General features: G+C 38.0%; 2 protein-coding genes and 1 long non-coding RNA gene across 3 annotated transcripts in view; all 3 read left to right on the forward strand.

Moving 5' to 3' along the window:
* The window catches only part of LOC311294823 (uncharacterized protein), a gene marked incomplete at both ends in the record, with an annotated part of 40,383 nt that overhangs the window by 2,338 nt on the left and 19,032 nt on the right, over positions 1–19,013 (forward strand). Inside the window, one exon of the mRNA XM_084415856.1 lies at positions 912–1,214. Within this exon, the coding sequence (XP_084271982.1) occupies positions 912–1,214 (303 nt within the window). The remainder of the gene's footprint in view (positions 1–911; positions 1,215–19,013) is intronic.
* LOC311294751 (uncharacterized protein) lies at positions 6,297–18,832 on the forward strand (the record flags this gene model as incomplete). The annotated part of the gene is made up of 5 exons (XM_084415781.1): positions 6,297–6,381; positions 11,663–11,953; positions 13,837–13,947; positions 17,571–17,638; positions 18,158–18,832. The coding sequence occupies 5 exons, from the start codon at positions 6,297–6,299 to the stop codon at positions 18,209–18,211; spliced, it is 609 nt and encodes a 202-aa protein (XP_084271907.1). The 3' UTR covers positions 18,212–18,832.
* LOC311295058 lies at positions 14,957–16,746 on the forward strand. Its single transcript, XR_014628164.1, has 2 exons — positions 14,957–15,779; positions 16,549–16,746. It is a non-coding gene; the product is annotated as an uncharacterized lncRNA (long non-coding RNA).

A 19,013-nucleotide genomic window follows, 5' to 3' on the forward strand; every position in this document is an offset into this window, starting at 1 on the left:
GTGGAGGTTTAAAAACAATTCAATTGCTGAAATCAATGTAATGGCCGACATAATCACTGTATATGATGATGTTCTTGATGGGAGATTCAGAGACAGACTGAAGCTGGACAATCAAACTGGATCTCTGACCGTCACCAACACCACAATGAAACATGTTGGAGTTTATAAACGACTGATCAAGGGTGTGAGAAAGAGGTTCGGTCTCAATGTCTACGGTGAGTTTATTATTAGTTTCCTTTATTTGTTAACCACTTTGAAGTAGACATATCCTAAAAAAAAAAAAAAAGACTTTCAGCCAGGACCATTAAGTAAAAAAAAAAAAATACCATAGACAAAACTTTTAGTCCATTTTTTATTGGCATATTTTGCTACATTTAGCGGTATGGCTCTGTTCTAATATTCCCCGTCTTCTTCATGAGCTCCATGAAAAGCCAAGACAGGGAACAGCAACTTCTGGGGACAACTTCCCATACTTTTACTGGGAGAGCAGCACAAATCCCGCCTGAGAACAGAGCATCCATCAATGACAACAAAAGGACATTGATTAGGTTAAACACAAGTAGGCAGACTGAAGCTGCGTTTAAGTAAGGCGCCCTGTTTGAAAGTTGCCAATTGATTGTATGGATCAGATCAGCTGATGTGGGAGGGTTTGGAATTTTTTCACACCAGCTGATCTACTACATGGCCTGCCTGAACAGAATGCTTTCTTTTTTAATTGTAAAATGGTCAAATCTAAATACACAATAATAAAGATACACAATAATTTTTGACGTTTGCTTTCCAACCTTATGAACACTTTTCTTCGGATTAATTATTCTGATACTGGCATCTCTGTGCAATTTTTTTTATAAATCCCAAACACTCCCTCAGCAGAGATTATGATTTACTCTGATGTTTCTAATCTTTCTCAGCTCGTCTGCCTTATCCTGTCATCAGTAACTCTTCAAACTGTTCCTCATCATCTTCATCTTCATCTTCATCATTATGTTCAGTGGTGTGTTCATCAGTGGTGAATGTGAGTCATGTGACTCTCTCCTGGTACAAAGGAATCAGTGTATTGTCCAGCATCAGTGCGTCTGATCTCAGCATCAGTCTCTCTCTACCTCTGGAGGTGGAATATCAGGATAAAAACACCTACAGCTGTGTGCTGAACAATCCCATCAGCAACCAGACCACACATCTGGACATCAACACACTCTGTCACACATGGGCAGGTACGACAGCGCTGATATTAATGAGTTGATGATAAAGACTTTCAATGGTTTCACTGATTGCTGATAAAACAAATGTTTAGCATTTTATTGCTTAAAAATGACATTGATTCCTAATTGTTGAACTATGTTCCTTTTTTTTTTGCTTTCATTCAATATAAACATCGATCTGTTAAATGGATTATTTGTATGCATAGTGCATGTTGTTGTGTCCTGTCAGCTCAGATTTCGAGTCTTTGTGACTTGATAGACTAAAGAATTAAAAGGGATTTGGTTTTGTACTAGTCTGATGAGATCCTCCAGCATTCGTCCTGTCCTCGTTGTAATCGTATCTCAGTGGAGGTTTTCCTCTGCAGCTTTTACCCTCAATCTTCACAATCATGATCCCCTTTTCCAGTGATATTTCCCTTCAAACCGTGTGACCAAAGTACGACAAATGCAGTTTCATCATTTGTGCTTTGAGTTTCTGGTTTGATTTCCTCTATGATTGACTTGTTGGTCTGTCTTGTCGTTCTTTGGCACACGCAGGATTCTTCTCCAGCTCCATGTTTCGAACGAGTCAATCTTCCTTCGGTCTTGTATCTGGATTGTCCAGCTTTTGCAAAAGGAGTTAACAACCAAGAATTTGAGGGTCTAAACTAGTCTCATCTTCATCAGCGTGTCTTTGCTTTTGAATATTTTGTCAAAAGACTTCATAGCCATCTTGCCCACCGCTAAATGACGTAATATTTCTTGAGTACTAGTTTAATCAGTGGCCACAAGGGCACCTAAAAGGTCCATACGCGAAACAATCTCAATTTATTCTCCATTGAGCTCAAATTTATCAAAGACATCATTTCCTCATGTTCAGGTCTAGTCCCATCATTCGACTTTCTTCTCTTGAGTTTCCACAGCAGATGTCCCATATCTTCCTTCTTTCAGTGTTGTGTCGTCAGTGTTATGAAACTGCTCTGAAACACGGGTAGAGGATCCAAACGCAGCTTTTATTGGGAAATTTCCAGAATCATAAACCATAAACAGGCAATAGGTCAAAAGCACAGAGCAAACCATCCAGATAATAACAAAAGTCAAAGGCACAGAAGATCAAAACTATGAAACAGAAACCAGAAATAGCGCTCAGAAATGCAGTGTAAAGCTGCGTTCACACTACAAGCGACTTTGTCGCCAGTGGCTGGTGGTGAGGTCGCTAGTGGGCGTTCCCACTACTGGTTGCCTAGTAATGTTTGTGAGTGACATTCACGGATGTTACTCCATGTTGTAGACAACAAATCTGTTTTCTTGCCGCTACAAGCTAACATTTTGGAAGGAAAAGTCTAAATATAAATGGAATCAGTACATAAAATGCATAATATTAAAGATGAATAAGAAACAGCGAGTGCTCTTTGCTATCGCGGCTATTTAACTGCAGCAAATGGGCAAATACGGGTCTTTCTGAGTTCACAAAACCATTGTACCACTGTATGTACATGGAGACATATCATAAATTATTGGACAGTTTCTGACTGCTAAAATAAACTTCTCATTCATCTTGCCTCGGTCGGACTCGGCACTGAAGAGTGACGGATCACGTGTGCTCCACTGACTTTACTCCTATTGGTTGTCTCTCCTGAAAGTCGCTCTTCATTTGCATAAAGTTGAACAGATCTCAACTTTGTCGCGGAGCTGGACACGCCCCATCCAGTCGCCAACAGTCACTGTTGCGCGTTTCGCCGGAAATCGCCCGCTTCCCACTGAAATGAATGGTATCGTGTCGCTTTGTCGCTTGTAGTGTGAATGGGGCTTAACACCAACAAGACTTCGCAAAGAGTGACTGAGTAAACCAGGTCTGCGTTCCACTCCAAATTTGTATGCCCTTCACTTCCCTCCGTCTCGAGGACTCGGATGTGCGTCATTGCTTACGTTGCACGAGTGTACACTACTGGCGGAACTCCTGCATAAGGTTTGAATGGACCGCGCTAAGCCCTTGATCACTTGGAATTCACTATGGAGCTGATTTATTATTTAAACCCCCTTTTTACTTATTTGTTTTATGCACCATTCTATATGTATACAAGTTGTTGGAGAAAACATATAAAATCCTACAGGGACGGACTGGGGCTAAAAAACAGCCCTAGACTTTCTCCCAAATAGGCCCATCATCCGGCCATTCGCCTCTAGCCGTGTGGGACAGACACTATAGCCAGGATGTCCTGATACTATATGCCACAATACTGTAGCCTATCAGACAAGGTATTCACAGCAAGTAACATCTCAAAACCAATGATGATAATTGGGGTTGTGTTTATTAATGAAGCCTCAGCCTTCAAATAAAAACAAAAAATGTACAATGCCATAAAATACAAATAATGAAATGTCACTGGCTACAGAAACCCCAAATTACACAAACTTGTAATTATAAAACATATAGTTATATACCAGGGGTCTCCAACCTTTTTGTGTGCGAGGGCTACCTCAAGGGATAAAATAATCTAGAAGGGATTTTTATTTGTTATACTCCAATATTTATTATACATATAACATGGTGAAGCTTTTTTACTTTTCACCATCATATGGGAAATAATAAAATATATTGATATTCTGGTTCAGACTTACAAGCGTTTAAAAAAAAAAAACAATTCCTGAAAAATTATGAAAATATTTATTGATTTTTTTTGTTGATTTTTCTATAAACCTATTGTATGTGTTATCAAAAACAGTAGCCCAAACATTTAGTATAAATATAAATAAATAAATAAATAAATAAACTGCCATAAGTTCTAAACAAAACATTACTGCATTACATTTAATACATTTATACATGACTATATTAATATAACAGCATTGTTTTACTAAAGTTAATTCATAAGTTGTGGTGTGAAATGTCTTCTAACTGGTTTGTTCTCGGAACAATGTTTCGCCTGTTTTTTGCGTCAATATGTTGAGAATATCAGCGCTGTTTCATCTGTCTTGTTATAAGCTTAAATCACATAGTCATTTGTGGGTTTATAATAGAGATAGAGAATTCTGCACTGAATTGAAATGCTTCTCAGTGGATCGCGCAGCTCTGTGTAACAATGTTCGCGTGATCGAGATCAGCTTTGTCCGCGATCGCTGTTTTTTGGGCCGAGCTGAAAATGCTCTGCGCTGCTCAGATCAAATAAGTTTTGTTCCGCTTGTTGAGCGTTTGCCATTTAATGTTTCTCATACGCAACGCAAATGACAGCGTATAATCAAAGAGAGTTGGGTAATTTTGTAGAGGCAAAAGTTCAACGAAACGTTTAGTTGAAAAGTTCGCAAAATGATACCATTTAATCAAAGTCTGGAACCCCGATGGCAAGTTGGGGCTATTTTTAGAATGTGTTTAGCGGGCAACTCATATGCACCACGTTGGAGACCACTGCTATACTAGGCTATAACTTAACTACTCAAATATAATGTAAGCAAATTTAAAAGTGCAGCCTTATAAAACTAACTTTCCATCAGTGGCTATAGGCTGACGACTCTTCCTCAGTTGTTGTTTTTTACACGTAGGCCTACCATAAGTGATTGTATTAGTGCCCCTGCTGTTGGCTGTTCATATTGCTTTATTAGACTTTTTTTTTTTGTGCCGACAGCCCTCGGTTGGACGGCCGTTCTGGACTTTTCCAGAACGCACAGATTGTCAGTCCATCCCTGAAATCCTATAATTATATGAGCTGACAAAAATAAAATTACAATAACAACAAAAATAACAATAGTATAAACTTTGTGAACATACAATCTCCATGAGCTACAAGTATTATGCAATTAAATGTCAACATTATTAATATATCATAGACTATTATGTGATTATTTCTCAAAATAATACACTACCATTGAGTGCGATCTGAGTGAGTGGAACGCAGCACAGGTTTATACAGGGTTAACAAGGGTAAATGAGAAACAGCTGAAACTAATCAGGAATAATGAGTCTGGGCAAAGGATTCTGGGAAATGTAGTTCATGGTGGAATGACACTGGTCTGGGGAGGAGCGCCCTCTGGTGGATATCCTGGGCACTCCAGCTGGTGATCGTAACAGTCGGCATACCTCAGATTGTTTATCATATTTATATACATACATACACAACGTCACCACCTTTTCAGCCTGAAATGAAACAAATTAGATTTTTACTGTTACCCACACTAGAATGGAATAAACTTTAAATTGAATTTAAATGTAAAGCATCAAAATACTAACTGTGAAGTTCTCTTATCACTAGCTGACACTAATAACTGTTTCTCTCAGTGTCTACAATAGTGCTGATCTCTGCTGCTGCCGCTGGATCTCTGATGATTGTTTCTGCAGTCGTTGGGATCTTCTGCATCTGCAAGAAATGTAGAAAAACTGATCAAGAAGGCAAGTGTTATATTATAAATGCTATTGAATTTGTAAAAGTAATAAGTGTTAAAACAATTAATAATATACTTTAATAGTGTAGTTCCTTATAACCTGAATAAAACTTACTGACTTTCCTCACACAGGGTATAACAACTTCCCCCTAAAAATTGGATATTTTTTGTACTTGTTAGTTAAGCTTATGTGGTAACTATAGCAACTATGGCGACAATTTGTAGCTTTGCATTTCAATTTGAGGTAACTCGCATAATAACTTGCGAGTGTCGGCCCTTTTGAAATATCATAAGATTGCTCGTTCAGTGCCATGGTCGCTGACTTAGCATTATTTATTTGCTATCATCTCTGTGCACTCTGAGCCGAGTCTGACCCATGTACTGTAAAAAAAGACCACCAAAACTTTAAGATTAACAAGACGGTTCATTCGTATTATTGTAAAAATGGCAGAACGTGTTTTTTGGTGGAATAAGTCCTGTGTTTTAAGTAAAAGAGCCAATATTCAATTGGTTAAATCATTTTGTTACTGCAGAAGCTCTGGTTGCTATAGAAACATGAAACGCACTTGAGACTGCACATACGCGTTAGCTGGAGCAACCTGAAATATAAGCTTTTTAACGCAATTTGAGCGTCATAGAATATTCAGAATAAGCATGAAGGATGCCCAGACAGAAGAGGTGCCTGTAGGTTTAACCTCTTTATACTCATTATTTTTTAGCTTTCTTCTCATATCGCTTATGAAGGCGTTTATCACCATTATCACCGTTATCGCTTGCATTAACTCTGATCACGGCCGGGTGTTCTCTGAGCCGATCGACTCAGGTATTACACACAATGTTAAACAGATCTGGGACCCGAAGTAATATATTAGGACCCCGACCCGGACCCAGCTGACCATTTAAAATAGACCTTGTCCAGTCGACACTTCGGTGCCGCATTGGCTCCTCCCCCCCTCGGCTCCACCGGAATCCATCGGCCATTCGGATTTTCCGGGCTCCTTCGTCCCTCCGCCTCCGGTCAGCCGTCGACCTGGTCTCCTTCATTGGTCGCTGCACCTCAGTTGGTCGTCCCCAGGGTGTCTGTTTCCATCAAGTCCGCAACACCATGACTCCTCCCACCTTCAAATCCGCCCTGGGGTTTCGCTCACATTATCACATTATTCCCAGTGTTTAAATTCTCTTAGTGTCCTTCCAGTGGCTGTCGGTCTACGTATGTTCATTGATGTTTACTACATGTTTCCTGTGAAGATTTCCATTAAAGTGTGTTCCTGTATATTCCGTCGTCGTGTGAGTCATTGCTACAACCAATCACGTTACACCCTGCTAGTGACTGGTGAATGAGTGAAAGTAAATCACTTTGTTAATGTAATGCAGTAATGTGAGCTTTAACACTTTAACTTTGACAGCCCTAATAACATATACGATGTAAAGAAACATATATAGTTAACAACATTGGGTTTTGTTGTTTTAATTCACCAACCTCTTATATTCGTTGAAACAGTTGAGACTAATGAAGAAGAAATCACTTACGCCGAGCCAAAGTTCTACAAAAGAAAAGCACAGAAAACAGTAAGATCATTTATTACTAATGTCTGTGTATGATTTCAGCAGTGAATGCACTTGTGTGTGATAGATCAATATTGTTAGGGGTTAACAGTGTAGGACCAAAGGACCAGATGTTTGAAAGAAGATCCGGAGTCAGAATTATAAAAAAATTGAAGAAAAGTTTTACTGAAGATAGTTTGCAGTTTCATCAGCAGAAGTCAGCTTTAAGACTCACACAGGAGTTCGTAGGCCCGCCCCGCTTACAGTTACAAAGATCACAGCAGTTATACCATTTCCAAGGTCTAAGCTACGTCCTTGCTTACAGGTGAATGATGCTGATTGGCTAAGAAATTGATAAACACAGTAATTTTCCACACATATACAGACTGAAGCATATCTCCATTATGCAGCTGAAATTCGGACCCTGAAGTTAGGCACGTCGTGACCTTCCAGGTCGCAAATTTGGGTTGCTGGGTGCCAGCATGTCTCGAACAACAACTCAGTCAATCTCCAACAATGCCAGTGGTTCCTTAACCTGTAAGCAAGAAGACTAACACACACACCAACACACAGCTTTTCCAAGGTTGGATTTGGCCAGGCTCTAACTATAAACAGGAGTCTCGTCTTAACCTTTTACCTTTAAAATAACCTTAACCTTTTATTTTACCTTAAATTTAATCAAATAAGACATCACACACATCAAACTAGCGCCATCTAGTGTCCAAAATAGACTATATAAATTCACATTATAAATTCACTCACTGGACACTTTATTATGTAAACCTTGTTAGTAGCAGGTTTGACCCTCTTTTGCCTTCATAAATGCCTTAATTCTTCCTGGCACATCATACTGGGACGTTATCTATAAGCTCCTGCTATTGATGAGAGGGACCAGGGGCTTGTTATCCGTCACCAGCTTATATACGCAGTATTTTTCAAACTTCTCACATGCCCACACGCTGACCACACACTTCTCGATCTGCACATATCGAGTTTCTGCATCAGTGAGCCGTATGCTACGGTGTGACTTTTTTTCCCCACACTAACATAAAAAAAAAATCATTCTAATAATTGTTTTTATTTATTTTTTAGATCTAGAAAGTGTTGACAACTGTATAAAGTTTCATGCCATTTAGACAAATATATTTTTTTTGTTTTTCATTTTTAGCAAATGTCTTTTGGGGTCACAAGACCCCGAACATTTCGTATTTTGACGGTCAGTTTTGAGTGTGACATGCTCACCAAATGCATCATAGCGTTCAGAAGCTACATTCGCCTCCTCCACTCTCCTTACTAGGTTCATGTCAGCTGATAGAGACTGACTAAGCCGGTTATTCACGTTATATCCACGGACCACATAGGCAGAGAATGGGAATGACTTTCCCCCAGGGCTATCTAATGTGACATTAGCTGGCTCTAGTGTCTTTACTGGGACCAGTGCAGTGAAAGTCTCTTCTGCATGATGTTTACGTCAGTCCCAGTCTCTATTTTGAATCTTACAGGGGTCGCCCCAATCAGGAGCGGCACCATCCACTGCTCTTCTAGTTCATTTACATTATAAACTGGGCCCAAAAAGTAAGAAGGTTGGTCAAAACATTCTGTGACTTCTCTTACTGACCTGTTTTAGCAACATACTCTGGTCCAGTGTCCAGTTCTGTGGCATTTGTGACAACAATAAGGCATATTGTTAAAGCATTGCAATAATCTAGCCTTGAGGTCATGATTGCATGAGTTAACTTTTCTGCATTTGACAGTGATAGCATGTTGTAATTGAGTATTTAAGATTTAAAAAGCAGTATTACAAATGCCAGAAATGTGGCTTTTTTGCTATCAGAGATCACTTCTACACTTTGGTAGAAAATCTACACATTTCAGTTTCTTCAGAAGAAAAGACCAAGAAAAACTGTATGTTTGCATTAATGTTCACTCATGAATTTTGTTGCAACAACACAGGCAGACATTATACATGTGATTAAGAGGATTTTGTGTCATAATGGACGCTGCAGTGGTTTACCTCTTTATTTTATCTGTACAATCATCTGTGTGTCTGGTTTGATCTGTCGGTGGATAAACAGCTTCTGCTGGATGTTTGTCGTCTCTGTGTGTGTCAGTAGTTTGTGGCTGAAGCGTTTCTTCATTTTCTCTCCTGCTAATAAGAAGCTCACAATCTTCCACTCCACACAAAACATCTTTACACTGAAATAAAGTGAATCCATCAACAGTCGAATAAGAGTCACAGGTCAGAGGTCAAATATGATTGACAGCTCACAGCACTAAATAACACACCAGTAGATACAGATATCTAATCCAATATTTCACTCTTCTGCTATTAGTTTTCATTCAGGGCCAGAATTCATTTGAAAATGTAAGATCAGCAAAAGCTTGTTGATTTCCGTGATGTTAAAGGAGACGGATGTGTGAGCGGAAACTAACTGAGGTTGGGGGAGGATTCACACACAACCTGATAAATATCTCAGTTCAGTCTTTCTGATCAATCTGAGTGTTTCAGACATTAAGAGTTACTATCGTGGGCTTTTCAGTGAACCGATGAAGAAAATGTTTCTCAAATTAGTTTTGCTCTGTTTGTGTTTGTGGCGTCTGGATGGTGAGTTTTAAAACATTATTTATGTTTCTGTTCTGGTACCATGTGATAAATTACTTGTTAAATTAGTTAGAGAAGATTAACATTCACTGATAGTGTCAGCAACGCTGGCTGTAGTGAAGCGCACGACTCAGGAAATAACTCAAAGAACAGTCTTTAATCTAATAATCCACACATTACACAGGAGAATCATGAGGAGAAACACAACCACGTAACGTAGACGATACCGGACGATGAACTGAACAGAACTCAGGGTTTAAATAACAGGGAGATAATCAGCGGGAATTCAGCTTTAAACTCAATTGTTATGGATTGATTAAATAATATAATATAAATATGAAGCTCAGATAATCAACAACATTAGTTTTAGTGTGACATTAAACATTAAAGTAAAATAGTTTTAGTTATTGTTCCATATATAAATCTATTTTTCTCTTCATTCATCATTTTTTGTCTTTACTGCTGCAGAATATTATTAATTTCACATTTACATGAATAAAAGTATTTTAGTGAAGCTTCATCAAACCAACATCAAGTGATTTTAAAGCTTTAATCTGTGAAAAACTCTGTTCTTCAGGAGGGTTCGATGGGTCAGTGTCAGTGATTGAGGGAGATTCAGTCTCTCTAAACTCTGATCTTACTGAAATGAAGGATGATGATGTGATTCAGTGGTGGTTTGGAGATGAAAACACTGTAATAGCAGAAATCAATAAACGGGCCGACAGAATCACTGTATATGATGATGTTCTTGATGGGAGATTCAGAGACAGACTGAAGCTGGACAAACACACTGGATCTCTGACCATCACAAACACCACAACTGAACATGCTGGAGTTTATGAACTACTGATCAACAGTGAGAGAAAGAGTTTCAGTCTCGCTGTCTTTGGTGAGTAAACAGTTTCACCTGTTTTTGATGACAAAATTGAAAATTAATTTATACACCATTTTGTTGTTTAATGATTTTGTTTTTCAGATTTACATTTTAAACTACATGTAAGGGATAATGTAGAGCGAGGCGGTTGTTATAGCGAATACAACCCCGACAGGCTGATCAGGACCCCGACACGAAGCGGAGCTTGAATCAGCCTGAAGGGGTTGTATTCGCTATAACAACCGCCTTGCTCTACATTATCCCGCTTATTACATGGCTACCTACCAAATAAATCAATAATTTGACACAAAATATTGATTTAAAAAGGAGTTTGTTGATTTAAAAACGATTGTATTGCTTCCGCTAAAGAAAATAGTCCGTTCTGTCTCTACGGTTAGAATCCTCCGTCCATTTGGATTTCGCTCTGTTTTTCATGGCAATGGTGTGTTATCAGAATTCAACCAAGCCATTTAATAAACTTTTGTAACACATCATTAAGTTGTTTCTGTTTGTTCTCCATGTTTGTGTGTTTGATGATAAAGTTGAAATATCAGTGATTGAGGGAGATTCAGTCACTCTAAACTCTGATCTTACTGAAATGAAGGATGATGATGTGATTCAGTGGAGGTTTGGAGATGAAAACACTTTAATAGCAGAAATCAATAAACGGGCCGACAGAATCACTGTATATGATGATGTTCTTGATGGAAGATTCAGAGACAGACTGAAGCTGGACAAACACACTGGATCTCTGACCATCACAAACACCAGAGCTGAACATGAAGGAGATTATGAACTTCAGATCAACCGTGAGATCAAGCCTTTTACTCTGATTGTCTATGGTGAGTTAAATATCACTTGTTGTATATCATTATGGTATCAACATGTTGTTTTATTGTTAAAATGACTAATTTGCCTAATTTGTTTTACATTTATAACATCTAGGTATATGTGTAACTCTCTATATCAGATTTTTAAAAATGCTTCACTTTTGATCATTTTGGTTCCTCTCGCTGTTTCTTCTTCGTCTGCTTGAATATCTTCATTCATCCTCATTTATCTTTATTCTCTCATGTTTTCCAGCTCGTCTGCCTGTTCCTGTCATCAGCAGTAACTCTTCACACTGTTCTTCATCATCATCATCATGTTCATTGCTGTGTTCATCAGTGGTGAATGTGAGTCATGTGACTCTCTCCTGGTACAAAGGAATCAGTGTATTGTCCAGCATCAGTGCGTCTGATCTCAGCATCAGTCTCTCTCTACCTCTGGAGGTGGAATATCAGGATAAAAACACCTACAGCTGTGTGCTGAACAATCCCATCAGCAACCAGACCACACATCTGGACATCAACACACTCTGTCACACATGTGCAGGTACGACAGCGCTGATATTAGTGTTCAGTTATTGAGTTGATTATAAAGACTTTCAGTGGGTTCAATTGGCCAGCAGCCATATCACCCTGTAGCCCAAGACTGGTCTCCCACTGAAGCTAAGCAGGGTGCTAGTTCAAAGCCAGAGCTTTTTCGGAATTGGTTCGACTGATGAGCTTTCTAAGAACCAGTTTGCCTCTCCACAGGCCAGATTATTTCCTGGCGCCTCTATCGAACCCTGGTGCATTTGCGTGCATCTTACGTCATCGCAAACGTGCACGGCGCATGGCAGAAATCAGAGAGTGCGTGGGTCAATATATTGTGTTTTTATTAATTCTGTCCTATTATGCGCAGTTGAGTGAACTACACAGGTTTACTGTGTGTGTGTGTAGCATAAGGTGGCTTTCTGCTGCTTGCAAATGGACTCTTTTGAGGAGACAGTTGATTTCCATTAATTTGTTGCCCTAATTTCACACGCTACGCGCAAATACACTGCAGGCTCACTTTTGCTCATATCCAAGGTAAATCATCAACACTACCATCCCTTACATGTGTTTGATTTAACATAATCAGATAAAACGCATACGTAGGTCACTTTACTTCCTGAACAAGCACGCACCCGAGTTCGTGTTGCTTTCACATTCATGCAAACCGCGGCACGGTTCGAGAGCAACCGAACTCAGACCACCTCCTCCAGTTAGTCTCGGGTTCGGCACCCCAGTGAGCACCCGGGTCCGCATGATAGTGATGTTACATTTGACACTGAAGCTTCAAAGTGCGTATTGAGAATGCAGCGCAATTTCTCGTGAAGCTCTGTGCCGGAACGCGTATTGTTTTCAGAGAAACACGTGATCAACGAAAAACGAAGCCTCACTTTCTTTCCAGTCACATGAATGCTTCACTTTGCGTGTTGGAATGTTTGAACCCAGAACACAACTCTACAGGTTTTTGGAAGTTTAAGTCCATTTACTAACATTTTTTTTTTTTTAATATATATATATAATTAAGCCTACAGCCTATGTTACATGATCATATATTCTGACACATAAACAGCATAGAAAGCATAAAATAATTAGACCAACATTTACTTGCATCAAGTAACTCTGTTGGTATTTTTATTTCTGTATAGTGTTAATATAATTGTTACATTTATTTTATTGCCACACTTTTTAATATGTGAATTCAGAAAACTGAACATTTAGCATTGTCAGGCTTTTATTTGTGCTTAATAAAACAACGGCGCTGCGCACTCAGCTGCTCATAAACATGGCTGCTATAAATTTGACCTGCCACAACATGGCGCTGTCTTCGACACTCTTGATGCTTCGAATCTTTTCCCAAAACATTCAGGGGAAAGCCTCAGTGCTTCATGAGGCTTCATTTGCCCATCCCTACCGCATGACAGCGTTCACATTAGCGAGTTTTCATGCGAATCGTGCCCTGTTCCGAACTAAACTGCCAGTGTGAAAGCACCCTGAGTAAACCAGGTATTTATAGACAGAGTTAACAAGGGTAAATGAGAAACAGCTGAAACTAATCAGGGATAATGAGTCTGGGCAAAGGATTCTGGGAAATGTAGTTCATGGTGGAATGACACTGGTCTGGGGAGGAGCGCCCTCTGGTGGATATCCTGGGCACTCCAGCTGGTAATCGTAACAGTGGCATACCTCAGATTGTTTATCATATTTATATACATACATATACAACATCACCACCCTTTACTGTCTTTCATCCTGAAATGAAACACATACATTTTGATTTGTACTGTAACCCACACTAGAATGGAATAAACTAAAAACTTTCAAATGAATTTAAATGTAAAGCATCAAAATACTAACTGTGAAGTTCTCTTATCACTAGCTGACACTAATAACTGTTTCTCTCAGTGTCTACAATAGTGCTGATCTCTGCTGCTGCTGCTGGATCTCTGATGATTGTTTCTGCAGTCGTTGGGATCTTCTGCATCTGCAAGAAATGTAGAAAAACTGATCAAGAAGGCAAGTGTTAAATTATAAATGCTATTGAATTTGTAAAATTAATATGTGTTATATCAAATAATAATATTCTTTAATAGTGTAGTTTTTTAACCCTCATGCTGTGTTGTGGTAATTTTGACCAAGAGAGGATTTTCTTTTTCCTGAAAATGTTAATGTTACCGCATTGGACTAAAACTAACTGACTTTGCTCACACACAGGGTACAACAACCCTAACCCATAATCTTTGTACTTGTTACACTTATGGTGTTCCTTGCCAAAGATGACGACCTCCTAAAATGTTAATATTTTCTCTTTATGCTATAATATTACCAAACATAGGATTCAAAGTAGTTTTCTTTCAGTTAGCACAGGTTTTTTATTTTGTATTTCTTTTTGGAACAGGTTGATCGTAGGCCTCATTGATCTGCTGAGTGACCAATGCCAACATTATCCAGAATAATGTTTTTTTCCCTCAGATACTGAGGTTCATAAGCTCAGATCAATGGCCTACGACCATTCAGTTTAAAAAATAAATACTAAACCTGTGCTAACTGAAAGAAAACAAGTTGACAAGAAGATTGAATCCAAGCTTTGCTGGTAATACAGAATAATAAGAGATTGACAAGAAATTTTTAATAGGCCGGTGATTTTTGACTAGGAACATCAAATTAGGTAAAGGATTTTCTGCACAACACAATATATCAAGTCATCTTTATTTTTTTTGCGCTTTATACAAAACAGATTGTTTCAAAACAGCACGGGTTAATGGAAAGATCACTGAATAATATGTGTAGATATTTGGTTTAGCAGTTATATAGTGATGCTGGGCATTTCACCTGAGCTTCAATTAAAATTTAATTTCATCATAGAAAAAAAAAGTTAATTACTTTAATTTAACATTTTTCTGGGTTTGAATTATCTGCAAAGAAGGTCTTTCTGAATGAATGTTCAAACGTGACCCTGCTAGTGACCCGTGAGTGAGTGAAAGTCAAAGTGAATCAATTTGTTAAATAGTGTTCCGACGGGTCGTCCTCGGGACATAGGGTGATTTGAAGGGTTAACTTTATGAAAGACAAAAAAAAAAAAAAAAAAATTTTTACAAGTCGCATATCTATGGAAAGCTGAGATTCTTGTGATTCTAACGATATAAGCCATTTTAGGATACAATAAACACAGCGGGTACAATCTGTGTCTTTGTCAGACCACCAACAGCCAAATAAACAAACAGGAAGTGGAAGACACTTGCCTAAAAAGCCTTCTGTTCGTCCACTGATCCATTACATTGCAACAACAATGGTTTAGTTACACTGTAAAGGCTCCATACAATCAATTTAGCGAAGTATTTAGTCCATAACACATTTATATATCAATAAACATCCACTTACTGTGAATAGTAGCATTCCAAGTTAGCCGACAGAGCTCTCAAAACTATCGAACATACTATGGTAAATCTTCAAATTACATGTCAATATTACAGCTATTTTGACTTCAAAATGGCCGCTGACCCCTGAACTTTTGAGTGACAGCGGATTTCAGCGAATCACGGAGTTTAAGGGGGGTTTTTCCTCCAGCTTGAGCCAGTCACAGGCGCATTAGGGACACGGTCCACCTTTCGCTTTGACGGACATTTGGCTACTCCAATTGGAGCAATGTTAGAAATGATTGACGTTTTGAATAGCCAATGATCTCCTGAAGACATTGATATGCAATTTTTATGGGAAGGATTCAAACAGCGTCAGCAATGACGTTGCGCAATGTTTGTTGTCGATCGTGCGCTCGTGCGCAAAGCTGCGCTCGCTATAGCAAATGACTTTGGAAGGCTATTTTGATGGGAAATCGTCTCTTTTGACAAGTAAGTGTGTTATTATACATATACATGCAAATATAACATATTTTACGTGTTTTTCTGAGTATCTTATGTTTGTGTTTCACTGTTTTGAGATGGCCAATGCTAACTGGTGATGGCTAAGCTTGTTGTCCTCAAGCGTAACGTTATGTGTGCATTGAGCGCTCATGTTACTGTTGTGTTGGACATTTATCAGTTTGTTTATGTCCCTGTGTGTCTTTATTCACGGATTTGTGTTTGTCCGTGTTTGTTTGTGTGTGTTTGGTGCTTTTAGCGCTCTTGTTATTGTTATGATGGGTGCGTGAATCGCTGTTTATGTCCCTGTTTGTCTTTATGCACGGGTGTGTGTGTGTGTGTGTGTGTGTGTGTGTGTGTACTTGTTTTCATGACAACTGAGGACATTTTTATGATAACACACCTGCAAATGAGGACACTCGGGAAAATAGGTGATTTATGAGGACAGTTTGGGTGTCCTCATTTTTCAAATGGCTTTAAAAACATACTAAGCAGTGTTTTTTATTAAATGTAAAAATGCAGAATGTTTCCTGTGATGGGTAGGTTTAGGGATAGGGGCAGTGTAAGGGGATAGAATATACAGTTTGTACAGTATAAAAACCATTATGCCTATGGAATGTCCTCACAAATCACATAAACATGGCTGTGTGTGTGTGTGTGTGTGTGTGTGTGTGTGTGTGTGTGTGTATATAAAATAGTACACAATACATAAAAGATATAAATTATTTGTTTGTTTTTTTTTGCTTTTTTTATATCACAGAAAAACATCTGACATTGAACTGGATGACGAATGGGAGTCAGCAGAAAGCCATATGATGGACATCAAAGAGGAACCCTATCCTTCACCTTCCTAGAGAGGTTCAATAACCAAAGAAAAACCTAATCATAAATTTGTTAATAGTTTGATATATATGTAGTGTATAAAATACTAATATTAAATAATATTTTAATACCATAACACTTGTTTTGTATTGTTATTTGCACAAATTTCAGTTTCAAGAATGGCAAAAAAACAATATAATGTGTTTATGCTTCAGTTACTATGTGTCAACAATTATTTACAGTGAATCTGAATAAGGAATAGAATAGCTCTAAGTGTAACCTTTCATTAGAGCCCAAAATTTTGCCTGTACAGTAAAGCATTCAAGAATAGCAGCATGTTATGTGTCTGTGGTTACAAAGTGTCATTTGGAGTCTCCAAGTGGCCTTTTTTGGGGAGCGCCTAGACATAAACTTAGATAAACCTGTGTAAAACACTCATTAGCTTAGGTTTTGTTATCAACATTTAAATTGGGCTTGGTAAGGCTTCATGCTGTGATCCCACTGTGTTTTCCAGCTAATACCTCCCAGCTATAGTTATCTGCAGGCATCTTTTTACAAAAAAAAAGTTAGGCGGAAATTTTTTCCCTCTTTTTTAGTGTGTTCAAAGTTCTATTACTCAATACCAGTGAGACTTACAGTGATTCTGACTGTTTGGGAACAAACCTCAAAGTGTCCCCTTTCAAAAGAGACCAATACCATGCATATACTCCAAATGGTTCAAGAACAGCATGCAATTTAATTTGGGTAGGCCTTTTTTAGGTGTTTTTGGCAGAATTTGCAGGAACGCTAACAGGTTAATGTAATGCAGTAATGTGAGCTTTAACACTTTAACTTTGACGACCATAATAACATATATATGATGTAAAGAAAACAGACATAGGTAATACATTTTTTTTTTTTTTTTACATTTTGTTGTATTAATCCACCTATTTATTATATTACATCTTATCGTTTAAACAGTTGAGACTCATGAAGAAGAAATCACTTATGTCGAGCCAAAGTTCTACAAAAGAAAAGCACAGAAATCGGTAAGATCATTTATTACTAATTCATGTCTGTCTATCATTTCAGCAGTGAGTGCACTTGTGTGTGATAGATCATTATACAGACACAAACACAAAACACCACCATATTAAATATGTATAAGTATCAGCATTCAATGCGAGAAACATATGCCATAACACTCACAACACTCATTCTACCATCAGATCAACATTAGTTCATATTTCCAGTGTTTATAATGAGCCGCTGATGAAGTATTTCCTGTCAGTTGATGACATCACAGTCCAAATCTTCAGAGTTTCACACACTGTACGTGCTTTTGTGAAATCAACACAATTCTGTCTATATGAAATTTGTAATGTAATACATTTTTATAGCAAGTATTATTTTGCAAGTGTTAAGAAACAAACAGAAGGAAACAGTGAAAGTCTCTCACTTACAGGCCTATGGACGTGACACACTTGAGGCTGGTTTTATATCTGCATATTGTAACATGATTTCAAGGACATCCATGCATTTATTATTATATATTGTGTTTTTGACAGGATGATAAAGAGGAGAGTCATGTGGTGTATGCGCCGATCGCCTTGAGAAAATGATCAAACTTCAAGAACCAGACCAGCGGTGTGATCGCTTTCACAGGAACCGCTGTAGTTCCTCTCAGCTCTTTAGTTTTGAGTTTTGGGATTGCTGAAGCGTAAAGACTCACAGTCAGGCTTTAACAAAACAGACTTTACTGTTAAATACTGAATCTAACTGATAAACGACTCTCGTTTAGTTTGTGATAAAATACAATATCATATAGTCATTTCATGTCAAATTTATTGCTTTTCACAATACAGAATGTTTCAATGCAGCTTTACAGAAAATCATGATGTTAATGTTTATAATATATTCATGCCTTATAGTCACATTTATCAGATTAGAGCTGGGCGATAATATAGTTTATATTTTGTGACAATACAAGCAATCGAGCAGTTGAGATTTGCTATTTTTGCTCTGCGTGAGTATATGTGTGCAAATAAAGTTGGACATGCTTATAAATCCAACTTTATATAAGAAGCTGGCCAATAATAGTTACATTTTGCCAAAAAAATTAAATAAATCAAGCAGTTAAGATTCGATATACAAAAGTTAAAGCTGATCTTGATGGTACACCCTTTAAAGATCATTTCATGTCTTTATCTGTCAATGTTTAACAATCATTTTAAGAAAGCATATGCATGATGGGGGGGGGGGGGGTAACTAACTAGCAACATTGCTAACAAATTAATGTTTATGTTACAATTAAGTGTAATAAATATGCTCATATTCAGAAAAAAAAATGTGAAAATTCCATTCAATCAAAATTCAATAAATAAAAACATTTTCATCAAAATACTTACATTTTTCTCATTTGCA

Source organism: Rutilus rutilus, assembly GCF_951802725.1.
Source record: "Rutilus rutilus genome assembly, chromosome: 8".
Lineage (NCBI taxonomy): Eukaryota > Metazoa > Chordata > Actinopteri > Cypriniformes > Leuciscidae > Rutilus > Rutilus rutilus.